Source organism: Channa argus, chromosome 9 (assembly GCF_033026475.1).
Source record: "Channa argus isolate prfri chromosome 9, Channa argus male v1.0, whole genome shotgun sequence".
Taxonomy (NCBI): Eukaryota; Metazoa; Chordata; class Actinopteri; order Anabantiformes; family Channidae; genus Channa; species Channa argus.
Window position 1 is genome coordinate 6,784,322 of NC_090205.1, and position 21,715 is coordinate 6,806,036.

The 21,715-nt window shown below is 40.4% G+C and overlaps 2 protein-coding genes across 2 annotated transcripts; both read right to left on the reverse strand.

The window, feature by feature from the left end:
• On the reverse strand, window positions 1-8,332 carry LOC137132675 (CD209 antigen-like protein A). The gene is made up of 6 exons (XM_067515491.1): window positions 8,040-8,332; window positions 7,740-7,841; window positions 2,963-3,199; window positions 2,480-2,622; window positions 1,717-1,820; window positions 1-1,296 (listed from the first exon to the last, which is right to left on the reverse strand). The coding sequence occupies exons 3-6, from the start codon at window positions 3,144-3,146 to the stop codon at window positions 1,134-1,136; spliced, it is 594 nt and encodes a 197-aa protein (XP_067371592.1). The 5' UTR covers window positions 3,147-3,199; window positions 7,740-7,841; window positions 8,040-8,332; the 3' UTR covers window positions 1-1,133.
• Window positions 8,333-13,875: 5,543 nt separating this feature from the next.
• On the reverse strand, window positions 13,876-20,805 carry LOC137132665 (CD209 antigen-like). The gene is made up of 6 exons (XM_067515479.1): window positions 20,696-20,805; window positions 20,396-20,497; window positions 18,008-19,168; window positions 17,526-17,668; window positions 16,763-16,866; window positions 13,876-16,364 (listed from the first exon to the last, which is right to left on the reverse strand). The coding sequence occupies exons 1-6, from the start codon at window positions 20,763-20,765 to the stop codon at window positions 16,217-16,219; spliced, it is 1,728 nt and encodes a 575-aa protein (XP_067371580.1). The 5' UTR covers window positions 20,766-20,805; the 3' UTR covers window positions 13,876-16,216.
• Between the last annotated feature and the right edge of the window lie 910 nt (window positions 20,806-21,715).

Genomic DNA, 21,715 nt, shown 5'->3' on the forward strand with positions numbered 1-21,715 from the left:
AATGATTTTTCAACAGAGAACATGTTTGTACATAAATGAAACATAAATGACAGAGGTGGTGGACAGAGACAGGTCATATTCGTATTTTACATAAAACATTTCCATATGTATGATGTCAAAACATTTATCAGTTTTCCACTTTTTTCTCACAGATCCATTTCATAGAATATCTACATGACACGTCATTCCACTTGTGACCTTTTTGAACATTAATTTCTGCACAGTCCTCTCCAATAAATGAATACCTACCCACATTATTGGGTTCTCCCTCATCCCAGTACCTAAGAGGTGAATGAACAAAACAAAAAACAATCATGAAATTGTGAATATCTGACATAAAAAGACTCTTGATGGTCTCTATGTTGATAACTTATTAAATGTTATGACAGCAGTGGTGCAGTCAGAGCCAACAGTACTGAAACAGACAGGAAGTGTGTCAGCAGTCATTCTAGCAGCTCTGAGAGTCTCCAGTCAGTGGTGTTCAGAGCCAAATCCTAACTGACACTGTGCAGTGTGAAAGTCAGAAGGTGGCGACAGATACTGTTGTATTACAGTCACTAAGTAAGTAACAGTAAGAGCAGCAGAATGTACTGCAATACTCTCAGTGAAGTAAATACGTTTAAGAATCTTCACAGATGGTGTCAGACTCAAATTAACCAATGGATGATAATGAACATCAGAAATCACCATCATTAGTAAAAAACATAATACTAATTGAAATAATAGTTTATTTACATAGGACATTTGAAACAGCAAGAGGCTGCACTAAAGTGCTTCACAAACAGATACAAATAGTAATTAAACATCAAAAATGTAAAAGTCACAAAAAAGGATAAAAAGGCCAATTTTTTAACAAGCAAAAATAAAATTTGAAGGACACCAATAAAAGAAGACAATACTGATAAACTGTCCATTTACTGCTGAAGGGTGAATGCAACTTTAAATAGCTGTGTACTGAGCATAGATTTAAAAGACTATTAATGTGTAGAACAAGTGGATCCTCACACTGGTTTACACAGTTACACAGCACAGAAACTGGTGAGAAAGAGCCGTACGCTACACTTACTGTCTCAGACACAAGATACCAAAGACTTTTTGTGGAATAATATCTGACTTTCTAAAAACACATGTTACTACTGCTGAAGATTTTTCTCACAGATCCAGTGTTTAGAAGCATCACATGACAGATCGTTCCAATTATTTTCCAATTCCCTGCCACTTCGGATGTGTGCACAGTCTTCCTCACCCCACTGTCTGTCTTCACCACCGTTGTCAGGCTGATTTTCCGCCCACTGTCTAAACAACAAGAGAATCACAGTACTTATACACATGACTACTGCCTTAAAATGAAGCAAAAGTAGCTGTTTCTTATTGCTTTACATCTGTCTGACCAAAGGCACCTAATTAAAAACAGAAAACTTCTACTAAAGTGCAATTTAGATATATCTAGTATACTTCCATTCATTCATGATAAATGTATTTCAAGTGAGCTACTGTCAGTGGTGTTCAGAGCCAAATCCTAACTCTGACACTGTGCAGGTGAAACAGTGTCAAAAGGTTGTCGGCTTCTATTTCTGTCATTTTTGTTCCTCAGTAAAACCACGAAGGCCTTTATGAGCTCTTTCTAGAAACCTCTTTGTTTCAGTTGTGTTGGTCCAAACATATATTTACAGAGATATTTGGATTTAAAGAAGGTGAAGCACATTTCTGTCTTACTTAAAAGTCAGTGGAGATCCATCGACCCATTTCCAGGTTCCCTCTTCAGCTATGTCAGTTAAACCGATCCATGCTGACTGATTGGTGAATCCAGAGACAAATTCCTGTTCAATACAGAGACAGAATTCCACAGTTTCTATGTTCTAGTTTTAACCACACTACACCTACAGTATGTGTGTTAGGGCAGAAGTACAGAGATGGATAACACACACTTTCAATCTTAGAAAAAATACTGCGTTAAATATAACAAATTGACATCCACAACAGACCAATAGGTTAAAAAGTTGGAGTTATTCCATTTATGTTATGATGGATTCAGAGAACAATCAAATGCTAAAATATCTTCCTAATATAAAATTACAATTATTAAATTGGCTTATAGCCAAGAACAACAACTTAGGAGCTGGAACTGAAACCTTTTGACTATAACTAGATTCAGTCAGAAAAAATATCCATCCATTATCTGTAACCACCTCTTCTGCGTAAGGCTGCAGGGGGCTGGAGCCCATCCCAGCTTTCATAGGGTGAGAGGTGGGTAAACTCTGGACAGGTCTCCAGCCGACCTCCTTCCTATTAAAACTTCACTAGTCACCTTTAAATTGTGTCAGCAAATGCAGCTCCACTGCTGAGTTCCCTAGTCTCAGTCATGGTCCATGGTTGTAGGTGGCTATAAATGCACTGGTTTCAACATCAGATTTGGCCCTTTATGTCCTTTAATCTCATTCCTTGTTCAGTCACATAAATGTGGACACTAACACTCTACCTGTTCTTCTTTGCTGTTTATTATCACCAGATCTGCTCCTTTATTGTGGCAGTCGCTTCTTCCATTTGTCCAAGAGTCCGACCTACTCGAGAGAATATAGCAGGACCAGCTGAACTGTGTCCATCCTGCAGGACAAGTTTTCTCTGTAACATATAAGACAGCAGACAATAGAAGTCAGTCAAGACAAAATAAAGACACCATGAGGTAAAACATGCAAATGTGGCACAGAGGTGATTTGTAGTGTCTGACTCCTGTTTAGAATTACATAACAATAACCTCAACATGTTAACATTAGTTTATTAACTTGCACTTAGAATCTGACCAATGCTTTCAAAGTCTTTGGGAAACATTATTTGTGCAAACATAAGTGTCTAAACTGTCTTATATGGACGATTGTACTGTGTACTATTGTGTACAGCTGTGTATAGTATTTTTGGCATCAGTTAGGCTTCATGTGCCTTGTCCCTTACTGCCCATACTCACTGGACAAACTGTCAAGCCTGTCTCTGTCTTTAGTCATTTCACTGAGTTTGGCAGTCAGGGAAGACACTCTGGAATTCAGCTGGTCTTTGTCTTTAGTCAAGGAAGACACTCTGGAATTCAGCTGGTCTCTCTCTGCCGTCAGGAAGGACAGTTCTTTGTCACTGTCCTGGAGAAGCTCAGTCATGTTGGCTTTGATAGTGGAGAGTTCTCCTGCTGCACCATGTGCTGTGCTATGAGCTGAAATAAAGAATGAGTGGGTGAAACACAGGTACCATTATTAGACTATTCAGTTATATTTTCCCCATGAATACAATACTACAATAAACCAATGCTCACAATTTAAGTACCATAGATGAAATATCACTACAATTACCTAATTAAACAAATTATATTAAATTTTATTATTAAATAAATTATTTTTTTAAATCTTAACTCTCCCTTATTTGAAACTCAGGTCCTTTTCGAGGGGCCTGCAAAGTACCTTATGTCACGACCGTGTTGTCACCGTCTCTTCCCTCCCCGCTGCGCTGCCTATCAGCTTAGAGTCCCTACACCTGTTACCTCCCTTTCTTAAACCCTGGTCACCTGTTGTACTCCGCCAGATTATCTTCCTGTTTCCCCGAGTGACCAGTCTCCGTGTTTACCTAAGGTTTCTATGTTACCTGCTCAGCCGATGCCTTTGAGGATTTCTTGTGTTTTTTCTATCCAAGTATGTTTGTTTTTTTTGTCATGTTGATACCTCGAGGAATTCCTGCTCTTGGACAGTGTAACTCAGATGTCCTGCTGGCTTTCACAGCAGTAAGTTTTGACTTAAGCACCGTGGATTATTCTTAGAAGAATATTGAATGTTTTTGTTGATATTTTCTGTTGATTTGATACTTGGTATGTTTAGTTGTTACTTTGTTAGATTCCTGCTGTATTTTTCTCCCTGGGTTTTTTTTCCCGGCCGCCCTTAGTCACCACCACCGCTCTGCACTCTGGCAAAGTAAGATTCTAGTTACGCCCCAATCTTTCCTCATGTCATAGATGGTTTTGCTCACCTCTGTTTTCTCTTCCCCCCTCAGATCGCTCTACCACTTCCTGGCCATCTCCTTCACTCACTCCTGCCCCGAGTCACCACCCCGGCTACCCCATCCATTACTCATTCTCTTAATAAATTAACATTGCCTACCACTCCTCTGTGTTCTGCTCCTTTTGGGTCCTGCTGATTTCTAATCCTGATACCTTAGCTGTTCCTAGGACTGCACTCTTCAGCACAGAGATCTCAGATGTTGTTCCTGGAATCTGCTGGAGCCCCTCTCTATTTTGGGGGGTCACAGCCCCCAATGTTTTTATTATCACAGGGACCACTTGTGCCTTCACCTTCCATATCTTCCAGTCTGTTCTTGGCACAGATGTTTCTGTATACTACGTTAGTCACTTGGTCATGGCGTTCCATGTATGCCCTGCCTGCTAGTATCTATTGTTATGTGCTGGATTGTATCAGGGGCATCTTTGCACAGCCTGAAACTGGAGTCCTGAGTCCTGAAACTCTATTGATCTTGTATTTAGAGCCTGCTTCTGAATTCCAAGGATTAGTGCCTCTGTGCTGTATTTCAGTCCATCTTAGTCCAGCCACTGATTTTTATTTATATCAGCCACTTTCTCTATCTGATGCTGACACATACCATGCAGGGGATTTGTCCTTCCAGGAGGGTTCCCGCTCCTCTGGTTTCTGCTGCATGAGGTATTCACTAAGCACGTCATCACTTGGGGCCATCTTCTGGATGTAATCGCAGATCTTTGTTTCATCCTGGATAATGGTTCTAATGCTCACTAATCTAACCCTGATCATCACCTGTCGGCCAGTGAAACCTGTCCCCCTGGTTGTACTTACTGGAAGAAGACGAGCACTGGCCATGATGGTGACCTGGTGGTAATGCACTTTAATGAAATGAAAGTGTCTCCTTGCTACTACTGGACTTTCTAAACCTCACACAGCACTTTGATCTCCCCCCACACACCAGAGGGCTCCCTCTAAACACTCATCACTGAGTTGGTGTCTTCAGTCATAAGGTAATTTCCCTGCAACAGCCATTTTTGTCTCCCCATTCTAAGCTAAAATGCCGAATTCAGTTTCAGAATCTTACAAATATATACCTAGACCTCAAATCTCCAGCGTTTCACCTCTGAGAACCTCTCATCAGTCAGCAAATCCATGGACTTTTATAACAAATCTCTCTGCAGCCTTCTAGATAGTCACAGCTCCATCAAAACTAGAACACTTACAATCACTCGCTCAGCCCCGTAGTAAACATGTGAGTTGTGACAAATTAAGGCAGCGGGCTGTGCCCTCGAGCAGAGTTTCAAAACATCTGAGTGCTCTGTGTTCAAGCTTGCTTACCAGGGACACCAAAAGACCTACGCAAAATCACTTAAAGATGCACGAACACAGTACTATTCCAAAAACATAAGCAACAGCCCTGGAAACTCTAAGCAGTTGTTTTCCACAATAAACCATCTCCTTAAACCCCAGTTTAAAATGTATAGCCTGGGCTCTCTGTTCTCTCTCTCTTCACAGCTTTCGTTGACGTTTCACAGAGTGAATTTCAGGCCATCGTGAGAAAGAAATCATCCACCTGTGCCCGCTCAAAACGGCTGTTATCCATCCACTTCTCAAAAAACCGACCCTGGACCCAGACCTACCTGCCAACTATAGACCCATCTCCAACCTCCCAAGTGCTGGATGAAGCTGTTGCCACTCAGCTTCAGGACCATCTACACCACAATCTACTTAAAAATTTGAGTCAGGCTTCCTCTTTGCACACAGCACGGAATCAGCTGTGGTCAGGATCACAAATGACCTTTTGATGGCAGATGATGGCTGTCCCTCTCAACTTATTCTCCTTGACCTAACTGCAGCCTTTGACACAGTGGATCACCACATCCTCCTTAGTCGACTCCACTGTGATGTTGTTCTGTCTGATACCGCCTTGGACTGGTTCACCTATCTTTCTGGGAGAACAGAATATGTCAGCCTGGTCAGTGCTAAGTCCCAGATATTTCCTGTCACCTGTGGTGTCCCTCCAGGTTCCATTCTGGGGCTGATCCATTTTATATAATATATGCTCCCACTCATTTGTGTCCTCAACCGACATGGAATCTTTTCATTGCTATGCTGATAACATACAGCTTTACATCACCGCTGTCCATCCTGATCAACTGCCTGAACGAGATAAAGGCATTGATGAGCTAAAATTCCCCCAGTTAAACAGTTCCAAAAATGAAGCCACACTGGTTGGCACCCCACAGGACCACTGACACGCCCACTGACATGCTAATGTTAAGCATGCACTCACAGCATCCCCACTTCCACCAATGGGGAAGTCCGACCACAATCTGATTTGCCTGTCGCCCCAATTTGTACCTTGGGTTAACAGACAGCCTATAACAACTTGCTCTTTCAGGAAGCGGCAAAGTGGTGCTGAGCGAGATCCTCTGAGACTGTTTTGAAACAGTGACATGTACCGCTGGATTCAGATGGAGATGACATTAAAGGTTCTACTGCCTTACGGACTATTTACACTTTTGTCAAACCAGCAACCTTAATGACTACAGACCAGTAGCACTCACTGGAGCGGTTATTTCTGCACCTTAAGTGCAGCGGGCCCAGCATCCCCTCCACCTTGCCTATCGGAAAAAAGTAGGGGTGGAGGAAGCTGTTCTGTTCCTCCTGCACCGGGTTCTAATACACCTCGATTGTGAGGGTGGAGTTGAGAGGATTCCTTTAATAGATTTCTTCAGTACTTTTAACACTATACAATCTCTCCGTCTAAAGGACAGACTCACCACCATGCAGGTCGACCCACCCCTCATGTCCTGGATTTATGATTATCTCACTGGCAGATCACAATTTGTCAGGTTGGGAACTATTACATTTGACACAGTGACCAGTAGCATGGGGACACCACAGGGGACCATACTGGCCCTAATCCTTTTCACCCTTTACACAGCTGACTTCATGTATAGCACCAAACTATGTCAGGTGCAAAAGTTTTCAGATTCTTTCAATTCTTTCTTCATCTTGCCTTTCTGCCATTTTGACTAACTTCTCTCCATGTTTTCTTGATCTTAGCCTCCAACGCCTTCTTCAAGAAGGATACTGCTTCTTATGGCTTATGTTGAACTTATAGGGAAGCGTCTCTTTCTCTCTCTCTCTCTCTCTCTCTCTCTCTCTCTCTCTCTCTCTCTCTCTCTCTCTCGAAATAATATAGATATAGATACACACACACCTGTTTCTTACTGGTTACATGGTATCATGGAAAATCAAGCAACAAAAAAAACAACTGCTATAGTGACTTTAATGTCATAGTCCACATTTACATGCATAAAAATAGTTTGAATATGTTGGTAAAATTTAAGTGCAGAGGAAGTTCCTGTTTGTCTGTTGCTGAAAAGCTGCATGAATTATTCCTGTTTGTCTTTTTAGTCAATGTTCGATTTTTTAAAACCTTATACAGTATATGTTTGAAAATAAAGTAGCAACAACAAACAAGAAGATTTGAATCTTTAAAACTAAATATGAAAACGTTTCTTCCTGTTTGTCTTTTTGTATTTTAACTTTGTATTTTATAGTCGATGATTGTTTTTACATTTAAAACAACATTTGTGCCAGATTTTAAATCTAAAAATAACACATATTAAACTTAAACAAGATTTTTAAAGCTCTTTAAACATTTGGGAAAATGGTTGTGAAAATCAGTCGATTCAGATTTTAACTAATGAAAACCAGACTCACAGTGGACACCGAGGATGATGAGTCCAATCAACAGGAAAACACTGAGCAGCCCCAGACAGAGAACAGCAGCTCCTTAAAACCTCCTCTCTGAGCTCCTGGGACCTGAACAGAGACAAGACCAGTGAACACAGTCAATGATGTGACAGTAAGACCAGATTATCATATATATTTAGGCTCAGCTCAGTCTGCCACCCTGTGTCCTACCAAACATATAGTCAATGATTCATTAGTAATAACAGATGATAACAGATTCATTCTTCACTCCGTTTGTCGGCATCAATTCTGATTGAACATGCTCACCTGTCTGATTTGCTGAAGATCTTGGGTGAACGGACTTGTCATAGTCAACATTGACATATATTTCCTCCATTAATCATAAAGTGGTCAGCTCTTACTAGAAGACAACTATGCAGCTTGGACTGCAGTTCATGTAAGAGAGAAAAAATGGTTTTAGTCTTTTGAGGAAGCTAAGCTTCAGAGGAAGTGACAAGTTTTGATGATGATTTCTCTGAATTCATGCTCTTGGGTCAACAGTCTTTCAAACAGCACAAAGGAGATTTCTTAGCCACAGGGATGATGAAGATTAACTTGAATGTGGGGATGACATCTCGGGCCAGAGATGAGATGTTGCAGATGTCAACAAAGACATTGGCTAATTACATTTGAAGTTTGAGGAATTTCCTCTTTCTGTTTGCTCTTGTGCAAACAGATTAAGCAACTCAGCAGGTTCCTCAGAAGTTAAAATTCAAATGCAGAACTTACACTTTTTTAGTTTACTTGTGAAGCTTGTGCCAAAGAGCACAATTAATACCTGTGTGATCAATGGAAGAGTTATATGTTAATGTTGAATATGCCATGTCTGGTGACTCAGTTTCAACTAACAAGACAGGTAACAATCCTAATCTAGAACGAGTATGAGTTGGGCCCAACTATATCCTGTATGTTACCTTCCGTCCAGGGCGCACCTCCGAACCATAGTTGGGAAGCCATCTGGCACCGCTTGACTCGTAGCCGGTAACTAGCTTAATAGTGTGGGTTGATTAAGTGGTGAAGAAGGAAGGAGGGAGATGATGGCAGCCATTCGACTATTCGTATTTATTTAGTTTTTACCAACAGGTCAATACACGGCCTCTGAACTTATAGTTGTCCTGACACTTCAATTACTGGGTATCTCTCTGGCCTAGGCAGTCAGACTCCAGACCTTTTGCTCCAAAGCCACCCACATCAACAACAGGCACACACCAGCCACGTCACAAACACGCATTTATCGACAGATGGAGACTTAGCTGATAACACTACCCTAACTCTGGATGAGGATTAATTCCCTTAACATCACTCCAGCACACCTACATGCATTAACAGGCAAAACACAGAGTACACCCTTTTTTTTCAAACAAATCGCCCACCATAGTAACTAATGTAACTTACTGAACCCCTCCCTTCATTCCATAGTATACAGTGAGGTACAATAGAAGGGCAGCTTCTGCGGTGGTATTGTCCATACAAGTGTCCCCTCTGTGTGTGTGCACATGTCCATCCTGTAAAAAACAACTCAAACGTCCACAAATTAATTTAACTTAATTTAACGAATTATGTAAATGACTAATGACACAACTTCATTGTTTGGTTCATCAGCTTTATTCCTCTGTAGTTGCCACAGCTCTGAACATCTCTCTTGTTCTGAAAAAACAGCACCAGTACACTTCTCCTCCAGTCCTCAGCATCCTCTCACTCTCCAAGATCTTGTTAAACAAACTAGTCAGAAACTCTACTGCCACCTCTCCTAGACACTTCCATACCTCCACAGGTATGTCATCAGGACCAACTGCCTTTCCGCTCTTCATCCTCTTCAACGTCCTCCTCACTTCACTCTTACTAATCTTTGCTACTTCCTGCTCCACACCAGTCACCTCTTCTACTTCCATCTTCCCATCACACTCCTGGCACCTGTCAATACATTTCCATCCTTATCTTTAATCACCTTAATCTGACTCAGACACAGTCTTTATAGACATATGGGAGTTGTGGGGGGATGACGGTTGTAAGGACACTGCAGAGAGGTGTGTAGGACTGGATCTCTGGATACTAGGCTCAACTCTGTACATTTACATTTTCTATATAGTATACAGTCACAAATATTTGCGATAATTAAAAAAGACATTCTTGAACACATTTTATTATGTGTTTTGTGTATAAGATTGTCTGTCTGTGTATGTGTCTGAGATAGACCGGAGACCTGTCCAGGAGGTAGCCTGCCTCTCGCCCTATGACAATTGGGATGGGCTCCAACCCCCCTACAACACTACACAGCATTAAGCAGTTATATATAATGGATGGACAAACACAGAGGCCATACCACAAGATGCAAAACCTCATCAGCAATAGATGTGGATCAAGTGTGTCAATCAGAAGCTGGAAGATACAGATTTGCTTTGTCTTTCCCAACTCCAAACTCATCTGAGATGGTATCTTCCAGCTTCTGATTGACTGAACAGACCTGAACAAGACAATCATCAACAGGTATTGCAGGTTTAGTGAATGTGTTTACGTGGACCAAGTTATAGTCGGCTTTCTCACAATAGCTGATTTCTTAAATGTCATATAAGCAGAAAAGATGGTAGGGTATTAGGGAAACCTATAGTCTTTATGTAGATTTCTTTTGGAGAACGTTAATTTCTTTGCCATATTTACACATAAACTCTCTTCTCTTCACTTGTGCAAATATAACCAGAGAAAACAGCGAGTTGTCACAGAAGTTGTCATCGACGTAAACGGTTACGATTTTCAACATGGTGAGCAGCAACGCAAGCAATCCAACCAACATTACCAAAAACCAACATTATTGGACAGATGAAGAGGCCTTATTAATGCTGAACCTGATGAAAGACTAAAACACCCAAAGTGTCTGGATGGTCAAAAGCACCGAAATAGCGATATTTAAAAAAAAGTTGTCTGGTTGCATGGCTGAGGGAGGCAGTGAAACAAGTTGGTGTCTATTTTATGAGGTTTTTTTGGAGTCCATGGCCCAGATGTCTGAGAGAGTTGTAACATTGAAGATGGAGGTCTCTGAAGAATGATCCAAAATGCAGCAGCTCGCCTCATTTTTAATCAGCCAAAAAAGACCCATGTCACACCGCTCTTTAGATCTCTACACTGGCTTCCTGTAGCTGCTCGCATCAGGTTCAAAGCTCTGTCTCTTGCTTACAGGGTGGTTAACTCGACAGCTCCCGCTTACCTCAACTCACTCATTCAAGTCTACACTCCTTCCCGCCCGCTGCAATCTGCCAACGAACGACGTCTGGTGGTCCCAGCACCGCACAGAAGACACCAAGCAGAAGTTTTCTCCTTGACTTAGATTTTTGCTTCCCTTGTACCTCACTTGTAAGTCGCTTTGGATAAAAGCGTCTGCTAAATGACTAAATGTAAATGTAAATGTAAATGAAGAATGGGGCAGCAACAGCAGCAGCACTACCATCTGTACTACCACTCTTCCATCTGATGTTTCTAGCTCTTTCACAGAGGACTAGCTGTATTTCAAACCAGTTTTTGGACTGCATATGTTATTTACTTGTTGTGGATGCGGGTGCCATCTATGCACATAATAATATGAGGAATAAAACATTGGTCCTGAGATCACTTCATGGGCTGTCACCTCAGTGGAAACACTGATGACATCCCAGATCATTGTCATTATGCTTTTGCAAAACATGTACACACATTTGTTTCACTGTAGACTTGCACACACCAAACTCTTTAGCAATAAGTTGATATTGTCGTCAACTTCAGAGTTAGAACTATGGGGACTGTGGCCTCATCGGGTTGCATAACATCTTTCATCTTGCCACACAGCTTCATAAGTGCTTTTCAGGACATCAGGAAAGTCTCTCTCCACTCACTGTCCGTAAGACAACTCTCTCCCATCAGTCCTTACTTCAGACACACATCCAGCTAATGTTAAACAAAGCTAGAGATAATTGCAGATGAATGAATGTGCGTCTTTATAAAGCTCTGAGTGGTCAGGCTCCATCATATATAGAAGACCTCATAGCACCATATGATCCCAGTAGACCACTTTGATCTCAGAATGCAGGCCTACTTGTGGTTCCCAGAATTTCCAAAAGTTTACATATACAAGTTAAAAAGTAGTTGTCCTAAAATTGCTCCCTAAGTTATTTCAGAGGGTTTTGATATGTTTTTACTAGTTTCAACAAAAGTAAGATGAAAATCAATTAAAAACAGTTCCAGATATCCCATGTTCCCTCAGTCTATTTGAAAGAATCATGTGTTTTAAAACTCCTCTTTCATATTTGATAATGAATTCAAAACAACAGCATAGATGTTGGTTTCATTGTCTAAAATTGTATGTTTATGTCTAATAATGACATCTTGTGGCCATGTTAATTATCACTTTTCAATCAGAAGAAAAGGTATCTTATAATCCACAAAGCCTCCCGAGAGAGCGTCAGTAAATGTGACCTCATTGTCCATTTCTCTTTTCATAAATAATGTCCTAAACTTCTTGTTATGATTCAGGTCTTCTTGACTGTGGGATGGTATAATGAGACTTCATCAAAGTGACATCAAAGTGTGTCATTTCCTCTAATAATCAGCTTCCTCAAAAACTGAATCCAACTTTCTTTTTTCCCATTTTACTGCCGTCTGTGCTGCAGAGCTGACCTTCTAGTAAGAGCTGAGCACATTATAATCAATGGAGGAAATACATATGAATGTTATAAATGACAGGTCTTTTCTCTTAAGATGGCCAACAAGTCAGACAGGTAAGAAGGTTCAATCAGACATAGATGCTTACAAACTAAGTGGGGAATGAATCTGATATTATCTGGTCTTACTATGAAATCATTAACTAACTGTCATAAAAACACTGAATGAAATATACAAAGTGAAAATACAAGTACACACAGAAGTTAAATTCAAAGTTAAATTTAGTTTTAAAGATTTGTATATATCAAACAATTTCTTTTTATTTAATTTTTTATAATATATTTGAAATAGTTTTATAAAATGTAAAATTACAACACTAACTATAAAGACAAAAAAATACAAAAATGTAAAACATCTTCACAAATACCAAGCAATTAAAAATATGATTGTTAGTGAAATAATGTCTTTTGAGCAGTTTTATTACAAAGTATAAAGAATTTTAAAAAGCACAAAGAAGACAATACCCTCACTAATACATTAAGTTAGAAACCCAGAAGCAAAGCTCAGACATAAGGCCGTGACCCATTGGACTGGAAGGGGAGTCCGGTGGTCTGCCATGCTCTCAACATGATGTATTTTTCTGCAGTGGGGAAAAATCACGAAACATTGGAGTTTACACTAGAAATGCTTTGGTCAGATGGACTCATGTGCTCATCACCATCCATATTGGTGGTTATCACCATGGTGCTTATGTTCATTTGTATTTAGTACTGTACACTTGTGATCAGAATGCCCGAGATGCAATTTGAAACAAAGTGCAATGGGGCTATGAGTGAAAAACTCATAAAAACTCATAAAAAATTCAGAATCTACAATTTATTAAAATTGGGAACTAAATTCAGGTTCAATTCGGGCAGTGAATTCAGACTAAAATTAGGAAGTAAAGTTACAAATATAAATCAAGGTCAAAACTATGGGGCTAAACCCAGGGACTAAACTTGAAGATTCTGTCCACATCTTTGACTTACAGCCAAAAAATAGTAATAATACATTCAAATTTGGCAGTTAACTTCAGGAACCCAACTCTGAGACAAAACCAAGAAAACTATAGGTTAAACTCTGGGAATAAATTTGGGCACCCAAACTTTGGGTACTTGTAAAGTACTAAAGAAAAAACTAAATTTGGGAACGAATATCAAGGTTTATTCATGGGAACTAAACTCTGAGACTAAACCAAAATGAAAAATTCTTATAGAAATGTGCTATGTAACTATGTGATTAATGTTACTATTAATTTACACCCATATAAAGCAAATAGCATGAGCTAGATGAACTATTTCCCAAAGATTTGTCTTCTAATTTATGAATGTACATATTTGTCCTAATATTGGCAGGTTGTATTAAGTGTTTGTTTCTATGTATTCAGGGTGTCATCATTGTAATAGATGTCGACAAAAACTACAAAAATCGGAAATGTTGCTGTTATGCAGTTTTTAAATTGCATGAAATTAAGACATTTTTCAACACAGACATTATTATATAAATGAAATATAAATGACAGAGGTGATGGACAGAGACAGGACATATTCATGTCTTACATAAAACATTTCCATACGTATGATGTCAAAAAATTTACCGGTGTTACACTTATTTTTCTCAGAGATTGTCAGGACCCCCAATTTCACTTCCTCCTTCAGGACTTTTATTTTGCAGCCACTGCCTGTTTCCTGGTCCCGTCACATTGTTTCCGCGTTACTAATCACTAATCACTTTGCTTATACACCTCCGCAGTTCCCTCACCAAGCTGCCAGATTATCTGCGTTATCATCGCCGTTTTTCAGCCTTCATCAGAGTTCGTCGTTGCCATCCATGGTTTGGACCACGCTGCCTCTGCCTGCCGCTCTGGTTTAGTGACTAACTGCTCCGTATTGACTCTCTGTTGCCGACTATATATATATATATATATATTATGAGTACTGCTAAATGCAAGTAAGAACTCAAGGTTCATTACGGACCCTCGTAACCACGCCATGCCCATGTTTTGATTGTCACACGTGATTTCCTACCTGTGAAGCTCAGACCAAAGTTTGACTACGTGCTCATGAATAACATTAGTTATTGAATCAAGCGTCAGTGGATATATATTCACTGAAAGGGATTTTGGAGTTATTGAATATTGTTTCACTAAAAGGAATTTGGAGTTCACTCCACGTCAGGGATTGGAGATCCACCCACACACTGCCAGGACCATACTCCACTCTTCCCCGTAAGATCCCTACATCGTCTTCTCACGCACTCTAGGAAGTTCTGCCTTTTGTTTAGACTCCAGTTCCCACAAGTCAGTGTTAAGTACTCACCTGTGTCCTCCCTCATAGACTGAAGATCAGCACCACCTAGCAAGTCGGAGGGCTAACCACATCATCATCCTGCCGTTCCAACAATAACACTCTATTATAAACTTCATTAAAACTGAGAAGTTGTGTCAAGCACCTCAGTGGGTCCAACCCTAAAATTATCTTATTACACAGATCCATCGCAGAGACAGTTCACATGGCTCATAATTTTTACCTGTGAGCTTTTTGAACTCTAATTTCTGCCAGTTGAATTCCCAACCCCATCATTCGGTTCTACCACATCAGTGTGTAACAGGTCAATGGAAGAAACATTAGACTGTATTTTGTAACGCCCCACGTCTGGGGGAGCTAACTGTAGGAGGCAATGAAGCTAAGGCTAAGCTAATGCTTAGCGGGCTTAGACGGGAATGAGGTAGCCCAACTCTAGGCCACCACCAATCTCAGGCGTTGGGGGTGCCCTAAAAACAAAGTCCACTGCTGTCTGGAGCTGCCATGGGAACAGTCACTCTGATGCCAGCTGATTAAGATGACGAGTTGGGTGGGCAGGGTGCGAATAACCCGTCCGACCAGTCTATCACACCAAAGGTGAAGTAGTGTGGTTCAGGTCTTTTTCTCCCCAAGCCGCTGGCACACCTCAGCAAACTGCCGGCTCTCAAAGTTCTGCCCCGATAGCTGTGTTGTTCATCCAGTACCCTAAACCGGGAAAACATCTCCTCCGCCAGAGAATGACACACTGTTTGTTAGCTGTTAGCTACACTAGCTGTAGCTGTTGACCTGCCTGCATCGGCTAACGTTATCTGCTGTAGCCAACAGTACAGAAACACTAGAAACACTGTTTGGATGAGCTGGAGAAAGTCAAGAGCAAAACACCACGGCCAACTTAACTGTGAGGCTCACTGAACTGAACCGTATGTAGCCTGTAAGGCTGAGCCTGGGAGCCCGAACTGAGGGCAATCTAACCTTTCAATACAGACAAAACTCGCAGATGCAAGAGCAAAAATCTACCCATAAAAAGACACACAAGCAGACTAAAATACAAATTCCAGCATGCATGCACGCACAAATCACTGTACATATACAAAGAATTAAGCTGCTATTCTACTCCCATACACTGTTGCATGTGATGATTTAATGATTTATATAATGGCTGGGATTAGTGTGGGTGCAACTGCTTAAAGGACCCTGGAGGAGATGAGATCCAATACTGAGCCAAGATGTGGATTCACCAGGCATCTGACTACAGAGAAATCTAAAATGAAGCAATGTTTCCTGCATAGAAACATGCAGAAATGGAGGACATCAGCCTGATTTCTGATTACTCTACTGTTTTTGATTACTTTGCATGAAATGCAAAGGGTAATAAAAAAATAAAAAAAAGAAACATGACAGATGGTGGACAGGGCATATTCATGTCTTACAGAAAACATTTCCAAATGTAAGTCGTTAAAACATTTACCAGTGTTAAACTTTTTTCTCACAGATCCATTGCAGAGACAGATCACATGGCTTGTCATTCCACCTATAACCTTTTTGAATTCTAATTTCTGCACAGTCCTCTCCGCGAGTCAAATACCCAACCCCATCATTGGGTTCTCCCTCATCCCAGTACCTAAGAGGTGAATGAACAAAACAAAAAACAATCATGAAATTGTGAATATCTGACATAAAAAGATTCTTGATGGTCTCAATGTTGATAACTTATTAAATGTTATGACAGCAGTGGTGCAGTCAGAGCCAACAGTACTGAAACAGACAGGAAGTGTGTCAGCAGTCATTCTAGCAGCTCTGAGAGTCTCCAGTCAGTGGTGTTCAGAGCCAAATCCTAACTCTGACACTGTGCAGGTCAAACAGTGTGAAAAGGTTGTCGGCTTCTATTTCTGTTATTTTTGTTCCTCAGTAAAACCACGAGCTCTTTCTAGAAACCTCTTTGTTTCAGTTGTGTTGGTCCAAACATACATTTACAGAGATATTTGGATTTAAAGAAGGTGAAGCACATTTCTGTCTTACTTAAAAGTCAGTGGAGATCCATCGACCCATTTCCAGGTTCCCTCTTTAGTTCTGTCAGTTAAACCGATCCATGCTGACTCCGTGGTGATTCCAGAGAGAAATTTCTGTTCAATACAGAGACAGAATTCCACAGTTTCTATGTTCTAGTTTTAACCACATTACACCTACAGTATGTGTGTTAGGGCAGAGGTACAGAGATGGATAACACACACTTTCAATCTTAGAAAAAATACTGCGTTAAATTTAACAAATTGAGATCCACAACAAACCAATAGGTTAAAAAGTTGGAGTTATTCCATTTATGTTATGATGGATTCAGAGAACAATCAAATGCTAGAATATCTTCCTAATATAAAATTACAATTATTAAATTGGCTTATAGCCAAGAACAACAACTTAGGAGCTGGAACTGAAACCTTTTGACTATAACTAGATTCAGGCAGAAAAAATATCCATCCATTATCTGTAACCACCTCTTCTGCGTAAGGCTGCAGGGGGCTGGAGCCCATCCCAGCTTTCATAGGGTGAGAGGTGGGTAAACTCTGGACAGGTCTCCAGCCGACCTCCTTCCTATTAAAACTTCACTAGTCACCTTTAAATTGTGTCAGCAAATGCAGCTCCACTGCTGAGTTCCCTAGTCTCAGTCATGGTCCATGGTTGTAGGTGGCTATAAATGCACTGGTTTCAACATCAGATTTGGCCCTTTATGTCCTTTAATCTCATTCCTTGTTCAGTCACATAAATGTGGACACTAACACTCTACCTGTTCTTCTTTGCTGTTTATTATCACCAGATCTGCTCCTTTATTGTGGCAGTCGCTTCTTCCATTTGTCCAAGAGTCCGACCTACTCGAGAGAATATAGCAGGACAAGCTGAACCTTGACCATCCAACAGGACAATTTTTCTCTGTAACATATAAGACAGAAGACAATAGAAGTCAGTCAAGACAAAATAAAGACACCATGAGGTAAAACATGCAAATGTGGCACAGAGGTGATTTGTAGTGTCTGACTCCTGTTTAGAATTACATAACAATAACCTCAACATGTTAACATTAGTTTATTAACTTGCACTTAGAATCTGAACAATGCTTTCAAAGTCTTTGGGAAACATTATTTGTGCAAACATAAGTGTCTAAACTGTCTTATATGGACGATTGTACTGTGTACTATTGTGTACAGCTGTGTATAGTTTTTTGGCATCAGTTAGGTGTCATGTGCCTTGTCCCTTACTGCCCATACTCACTGGACAAACTGTCAAGCCTGTCTCTGTCTTTAGTCATTTCACTGAGTTTGGCAGCCAGGGAGGACACTCTGGAATTCAGCTGGTCTTTGTCTTTAGTCAAGGAAGACACTCTGGAATTCAGCTGGTCTTTGTCTTTAGTCAGGGAGGACACTCTGGAATCCAGCTGGTCTTTGTCTTTAGTCAGGGAGGACACTCTGGAATTCAGCTGGTCTTTGTCTTTAGTCAGGGAGGACACTCTGGAATTCAGCTGGTCTCTCTCTGCAGTCAGGGAGGACACTCTGGAATTCAGCTGGTCTTTGTCTTTAGTCAGGGAGGACACTCTGGAATCCAGCTGGTCTTTGTCTTTAGTCAGGGAGGACACTCTGGAATTCAGCTGGTCTTTGTCTTTAGTCAGGGAGGACACTCTGGAATTCAGCTGGTCTCTCTCTGCAGTCAGGGAGGACACTCTGGAATTCAGCTGGTCTTTGTCTTTAGTCAGGGAGGACACTCTGGAATTCAGCTGGTCTTTGTCTTTAGTCAGGGAGGACACTCTGGAATTCAGCCGGTCTCTCTCTGCAGTCAGGGAGGACACTCTGAAATTCAGCTGGTCTTTGTCTTTAGTCAGGGAGGACACTCTGGAATTCAGCTGGTCTTTGTCTTTAGTCAGGGAGGACACTCTGGAATTCAGCTGGTCTCTCTCTGCAGTCAGGGAGGACACTCTGGAATTCAGCTGGTCTTTGTCTTTAGTCAGGGAGGACACTCTGGAATTCAGCTGGTCTTTGTCTTTAGTCAGGGAGGACACTCTGGAATTCAGCTGGTCTCTCTCTGCAGTCAGGGAGGACACTCTAGAATTCAGCTGTTCCTTCTCTGTAGACAGGGAAGACAGACTGGAATTCAGCTGGTCTTTCTCTTTAGTCAAGGAAGACACTCTGGAATTCAGCTGGTCTTTGTCTTTAGTCAGGGAGGACACTCTGGAATTCAGCTGGTCTTTCTCTTTAGTCAGGGAAGACACTCTAGAATTCAGCTGTCCCTTCTCTGTAGACAGGGAAGACAGACTGGAATTCAGCTGGTCTCTCTCTGCAGTCAGGAAGGACACTTCTTTCTCACTGTCCTGGAGAAGCTCGGTCATGTTGGCTTTGATAGTGGAGAGTTCTCCTGCTGCACCATGTGCTGTGCTATGATCTGAAATAAAGAATGAGTGGGTGAAACACAGGTACCATTATTAGACTATTCAGTTATATTTTCCCCATGAATACAATACTACAATAAATCAATGCTCACAATTTAAGTGCCATGGATGAAATATCACTACAATTACCTAATTAAATAAATTATATATATATATATATATATATATATATATATATATATATATATATATATATATATATATATATTCTTTCTTCATCTTTGACTAACTTCTCTCCATGTTTTCTTGATCTTAGCCTCCAACGCCTTCTTCAAGAAGGATACTGCTCCTTATGGCTTATGTTGAACTTATAGGGAAGCATCTCAACGATCACAGTGGCTGTGGTGTAAATCAGCTTGTTGGTCTCAGTGATTGTCATAGTAGAGATTCTTCGTAGTGCTGCATTCACATCCTCAAGTAAACTTTCAGAACGCACTTCACTTTTTCTTGGTAACCGGCCACGGAGGTTCCATCTTAGTCAGCTGCTCTTGCATTATGCTCATTTGGGCTTGTTATTGGGTGATGTTGAAATCTCTCCGCTGACCTTTCATCCTGGCTCCCCCTTGCTGTGTCATTTGTGCTGTACCTCGTCTTTCTTCTCTCTCTCTCTCTCTCTCTCTCTCTCTCTCTCTCTCTCTCTCTCTCTCTCTCGAAATAAATATAGATATAAATATACACACACACCTGTTTTTTACTGGTTCCATAGTATGATAGAAAGTTAAGCAAATAAACATAACTGTCATAGAAACAAAAACAACAACTGCTATAGCGACTTTAATATCATAGTCCACATTTACATGCATAAAATAGTTTGAATATGTTGGTAAAATTTAAGTGCAGAGGAAATTCTTGTTTGTCAGTTGCTGAAAAGCTGCATGAATTATTCCTGATAAGTTTGAAATTTATCTTTTTAGTCAATGTTGCAATTTCTAAAACCTTATACAGTATATTTTCGAAAATAAAGTAGCAATAACAAACAAGAAGATTTGAATCTTTAAAACTAAATATCAAAACGTTTGTTGCTGTTTGTCTTTTTGTATTTTAACTTTGTATTTTATAGTCGATGATTGTTTTTACATTTAAAACAACATTTGTGCCAGATTTTAAATCTAAAAATAACACATATTAAACTTAAACCAGATTTTTAAAGCTCTTCAATTTGGGAAAATGGTTGTGAAAATCGGTCGATTCAGATTTTAACTAATGAAAACCAGACTCACAGTGGACACCGAGGCTGATGAGTCCAACCAGCAGGAAAACACTGAGCAGCCCCAGACAGAGAACAGCAGCTCTATAAAACCTCCTCTCTGAGCTCCTGGGACCTGAACAGAGACAAGACCAGTGAACACAGTCAATGATGTGACAGTAAGACCAGATGATCATGTATATTTAGACACAGCTCAGTCTGCCACCCTGTGTCCTACCAAACATACAGTCACTGATTCATTAGTAATAACAGATGATAACAGATTCATTCTTCACTCTGTGTGTCAGCATCAATTCTGATTGAACATTCTCACCTGTCTGATTTGTTGAAGATCTTGAGTGAACTGACTTGTCATATTCAACGTCGACAAATATTTCCTCCATTAATCATAGAGCGGACGACTGTCTCCTGGAAGGCAAACTCTGCATTTCACGTAAACGATGAAGGTTTAGCTGCTTTTAGTCTCTCAGAGGAAGTGACAAGTTTCAACTCTCCACCCACCAGCATTATTTTAGGACATAACATATTTAGTTTATTCTTTGTCTTGTGATGTTCGCTCAAACATTATTCATCAGTCAAAAGAATAGAAAAGCTGCCTACCTTGATGCAGCATCAGTAGGTTTGTAGAACTGATATTTCCTTCAGGCTAATGATTCCTGCATAATGCACAACTTGAAACTCAGATTTGTATTACTTTCATGACGTGAGGCCACTTTAATTAATTTGTTTTAAAATGTGTGGCTACATGTCCTGCAGAGGACACACAGCTTCATGGTGACTTTGCAGCTCTGAATGACTGAAGTTCATTAAAATTCTGAAATTAAGTTTCGGTTGTAGAAGATGATCTTTTGAGGACGTTTTTATGCTCACTTTTCTTTCAAGAACCATTATTTTTAGACACACCCCATTACAAACATGAAGAACTGGATCATGTTGCCCACTGACAGCTTGAATAGGCTTAAGCCCCTTTCACACTTGCACTGGAATTGTCCTGACTTTGTCCAGAGTGGGTGGATGCAAATGTCAACACTTTATAACGACTGCACGCTATGAAGCATTAGTTGAACATGAGTAAATGCTTAACTCAGCATTGCTTCCTCAATAAAATGCACATATGCCGTTATAAATGCTATTCTTGAACAAAAGGCACAGCTGTAATACATATGATAACTGCATTTACATACTTTGTTAATGATCAACTTATCATCATCATATCAAGGCCACAGCCGACCAGGGGCGTGAACCTGCAACCTTCTCGATTCTTCACTCCACCACCGTGCTGCCTCATATTCATACTTTAAATTATGGTTAGTTCAGGCAGTTGAGAAAACAC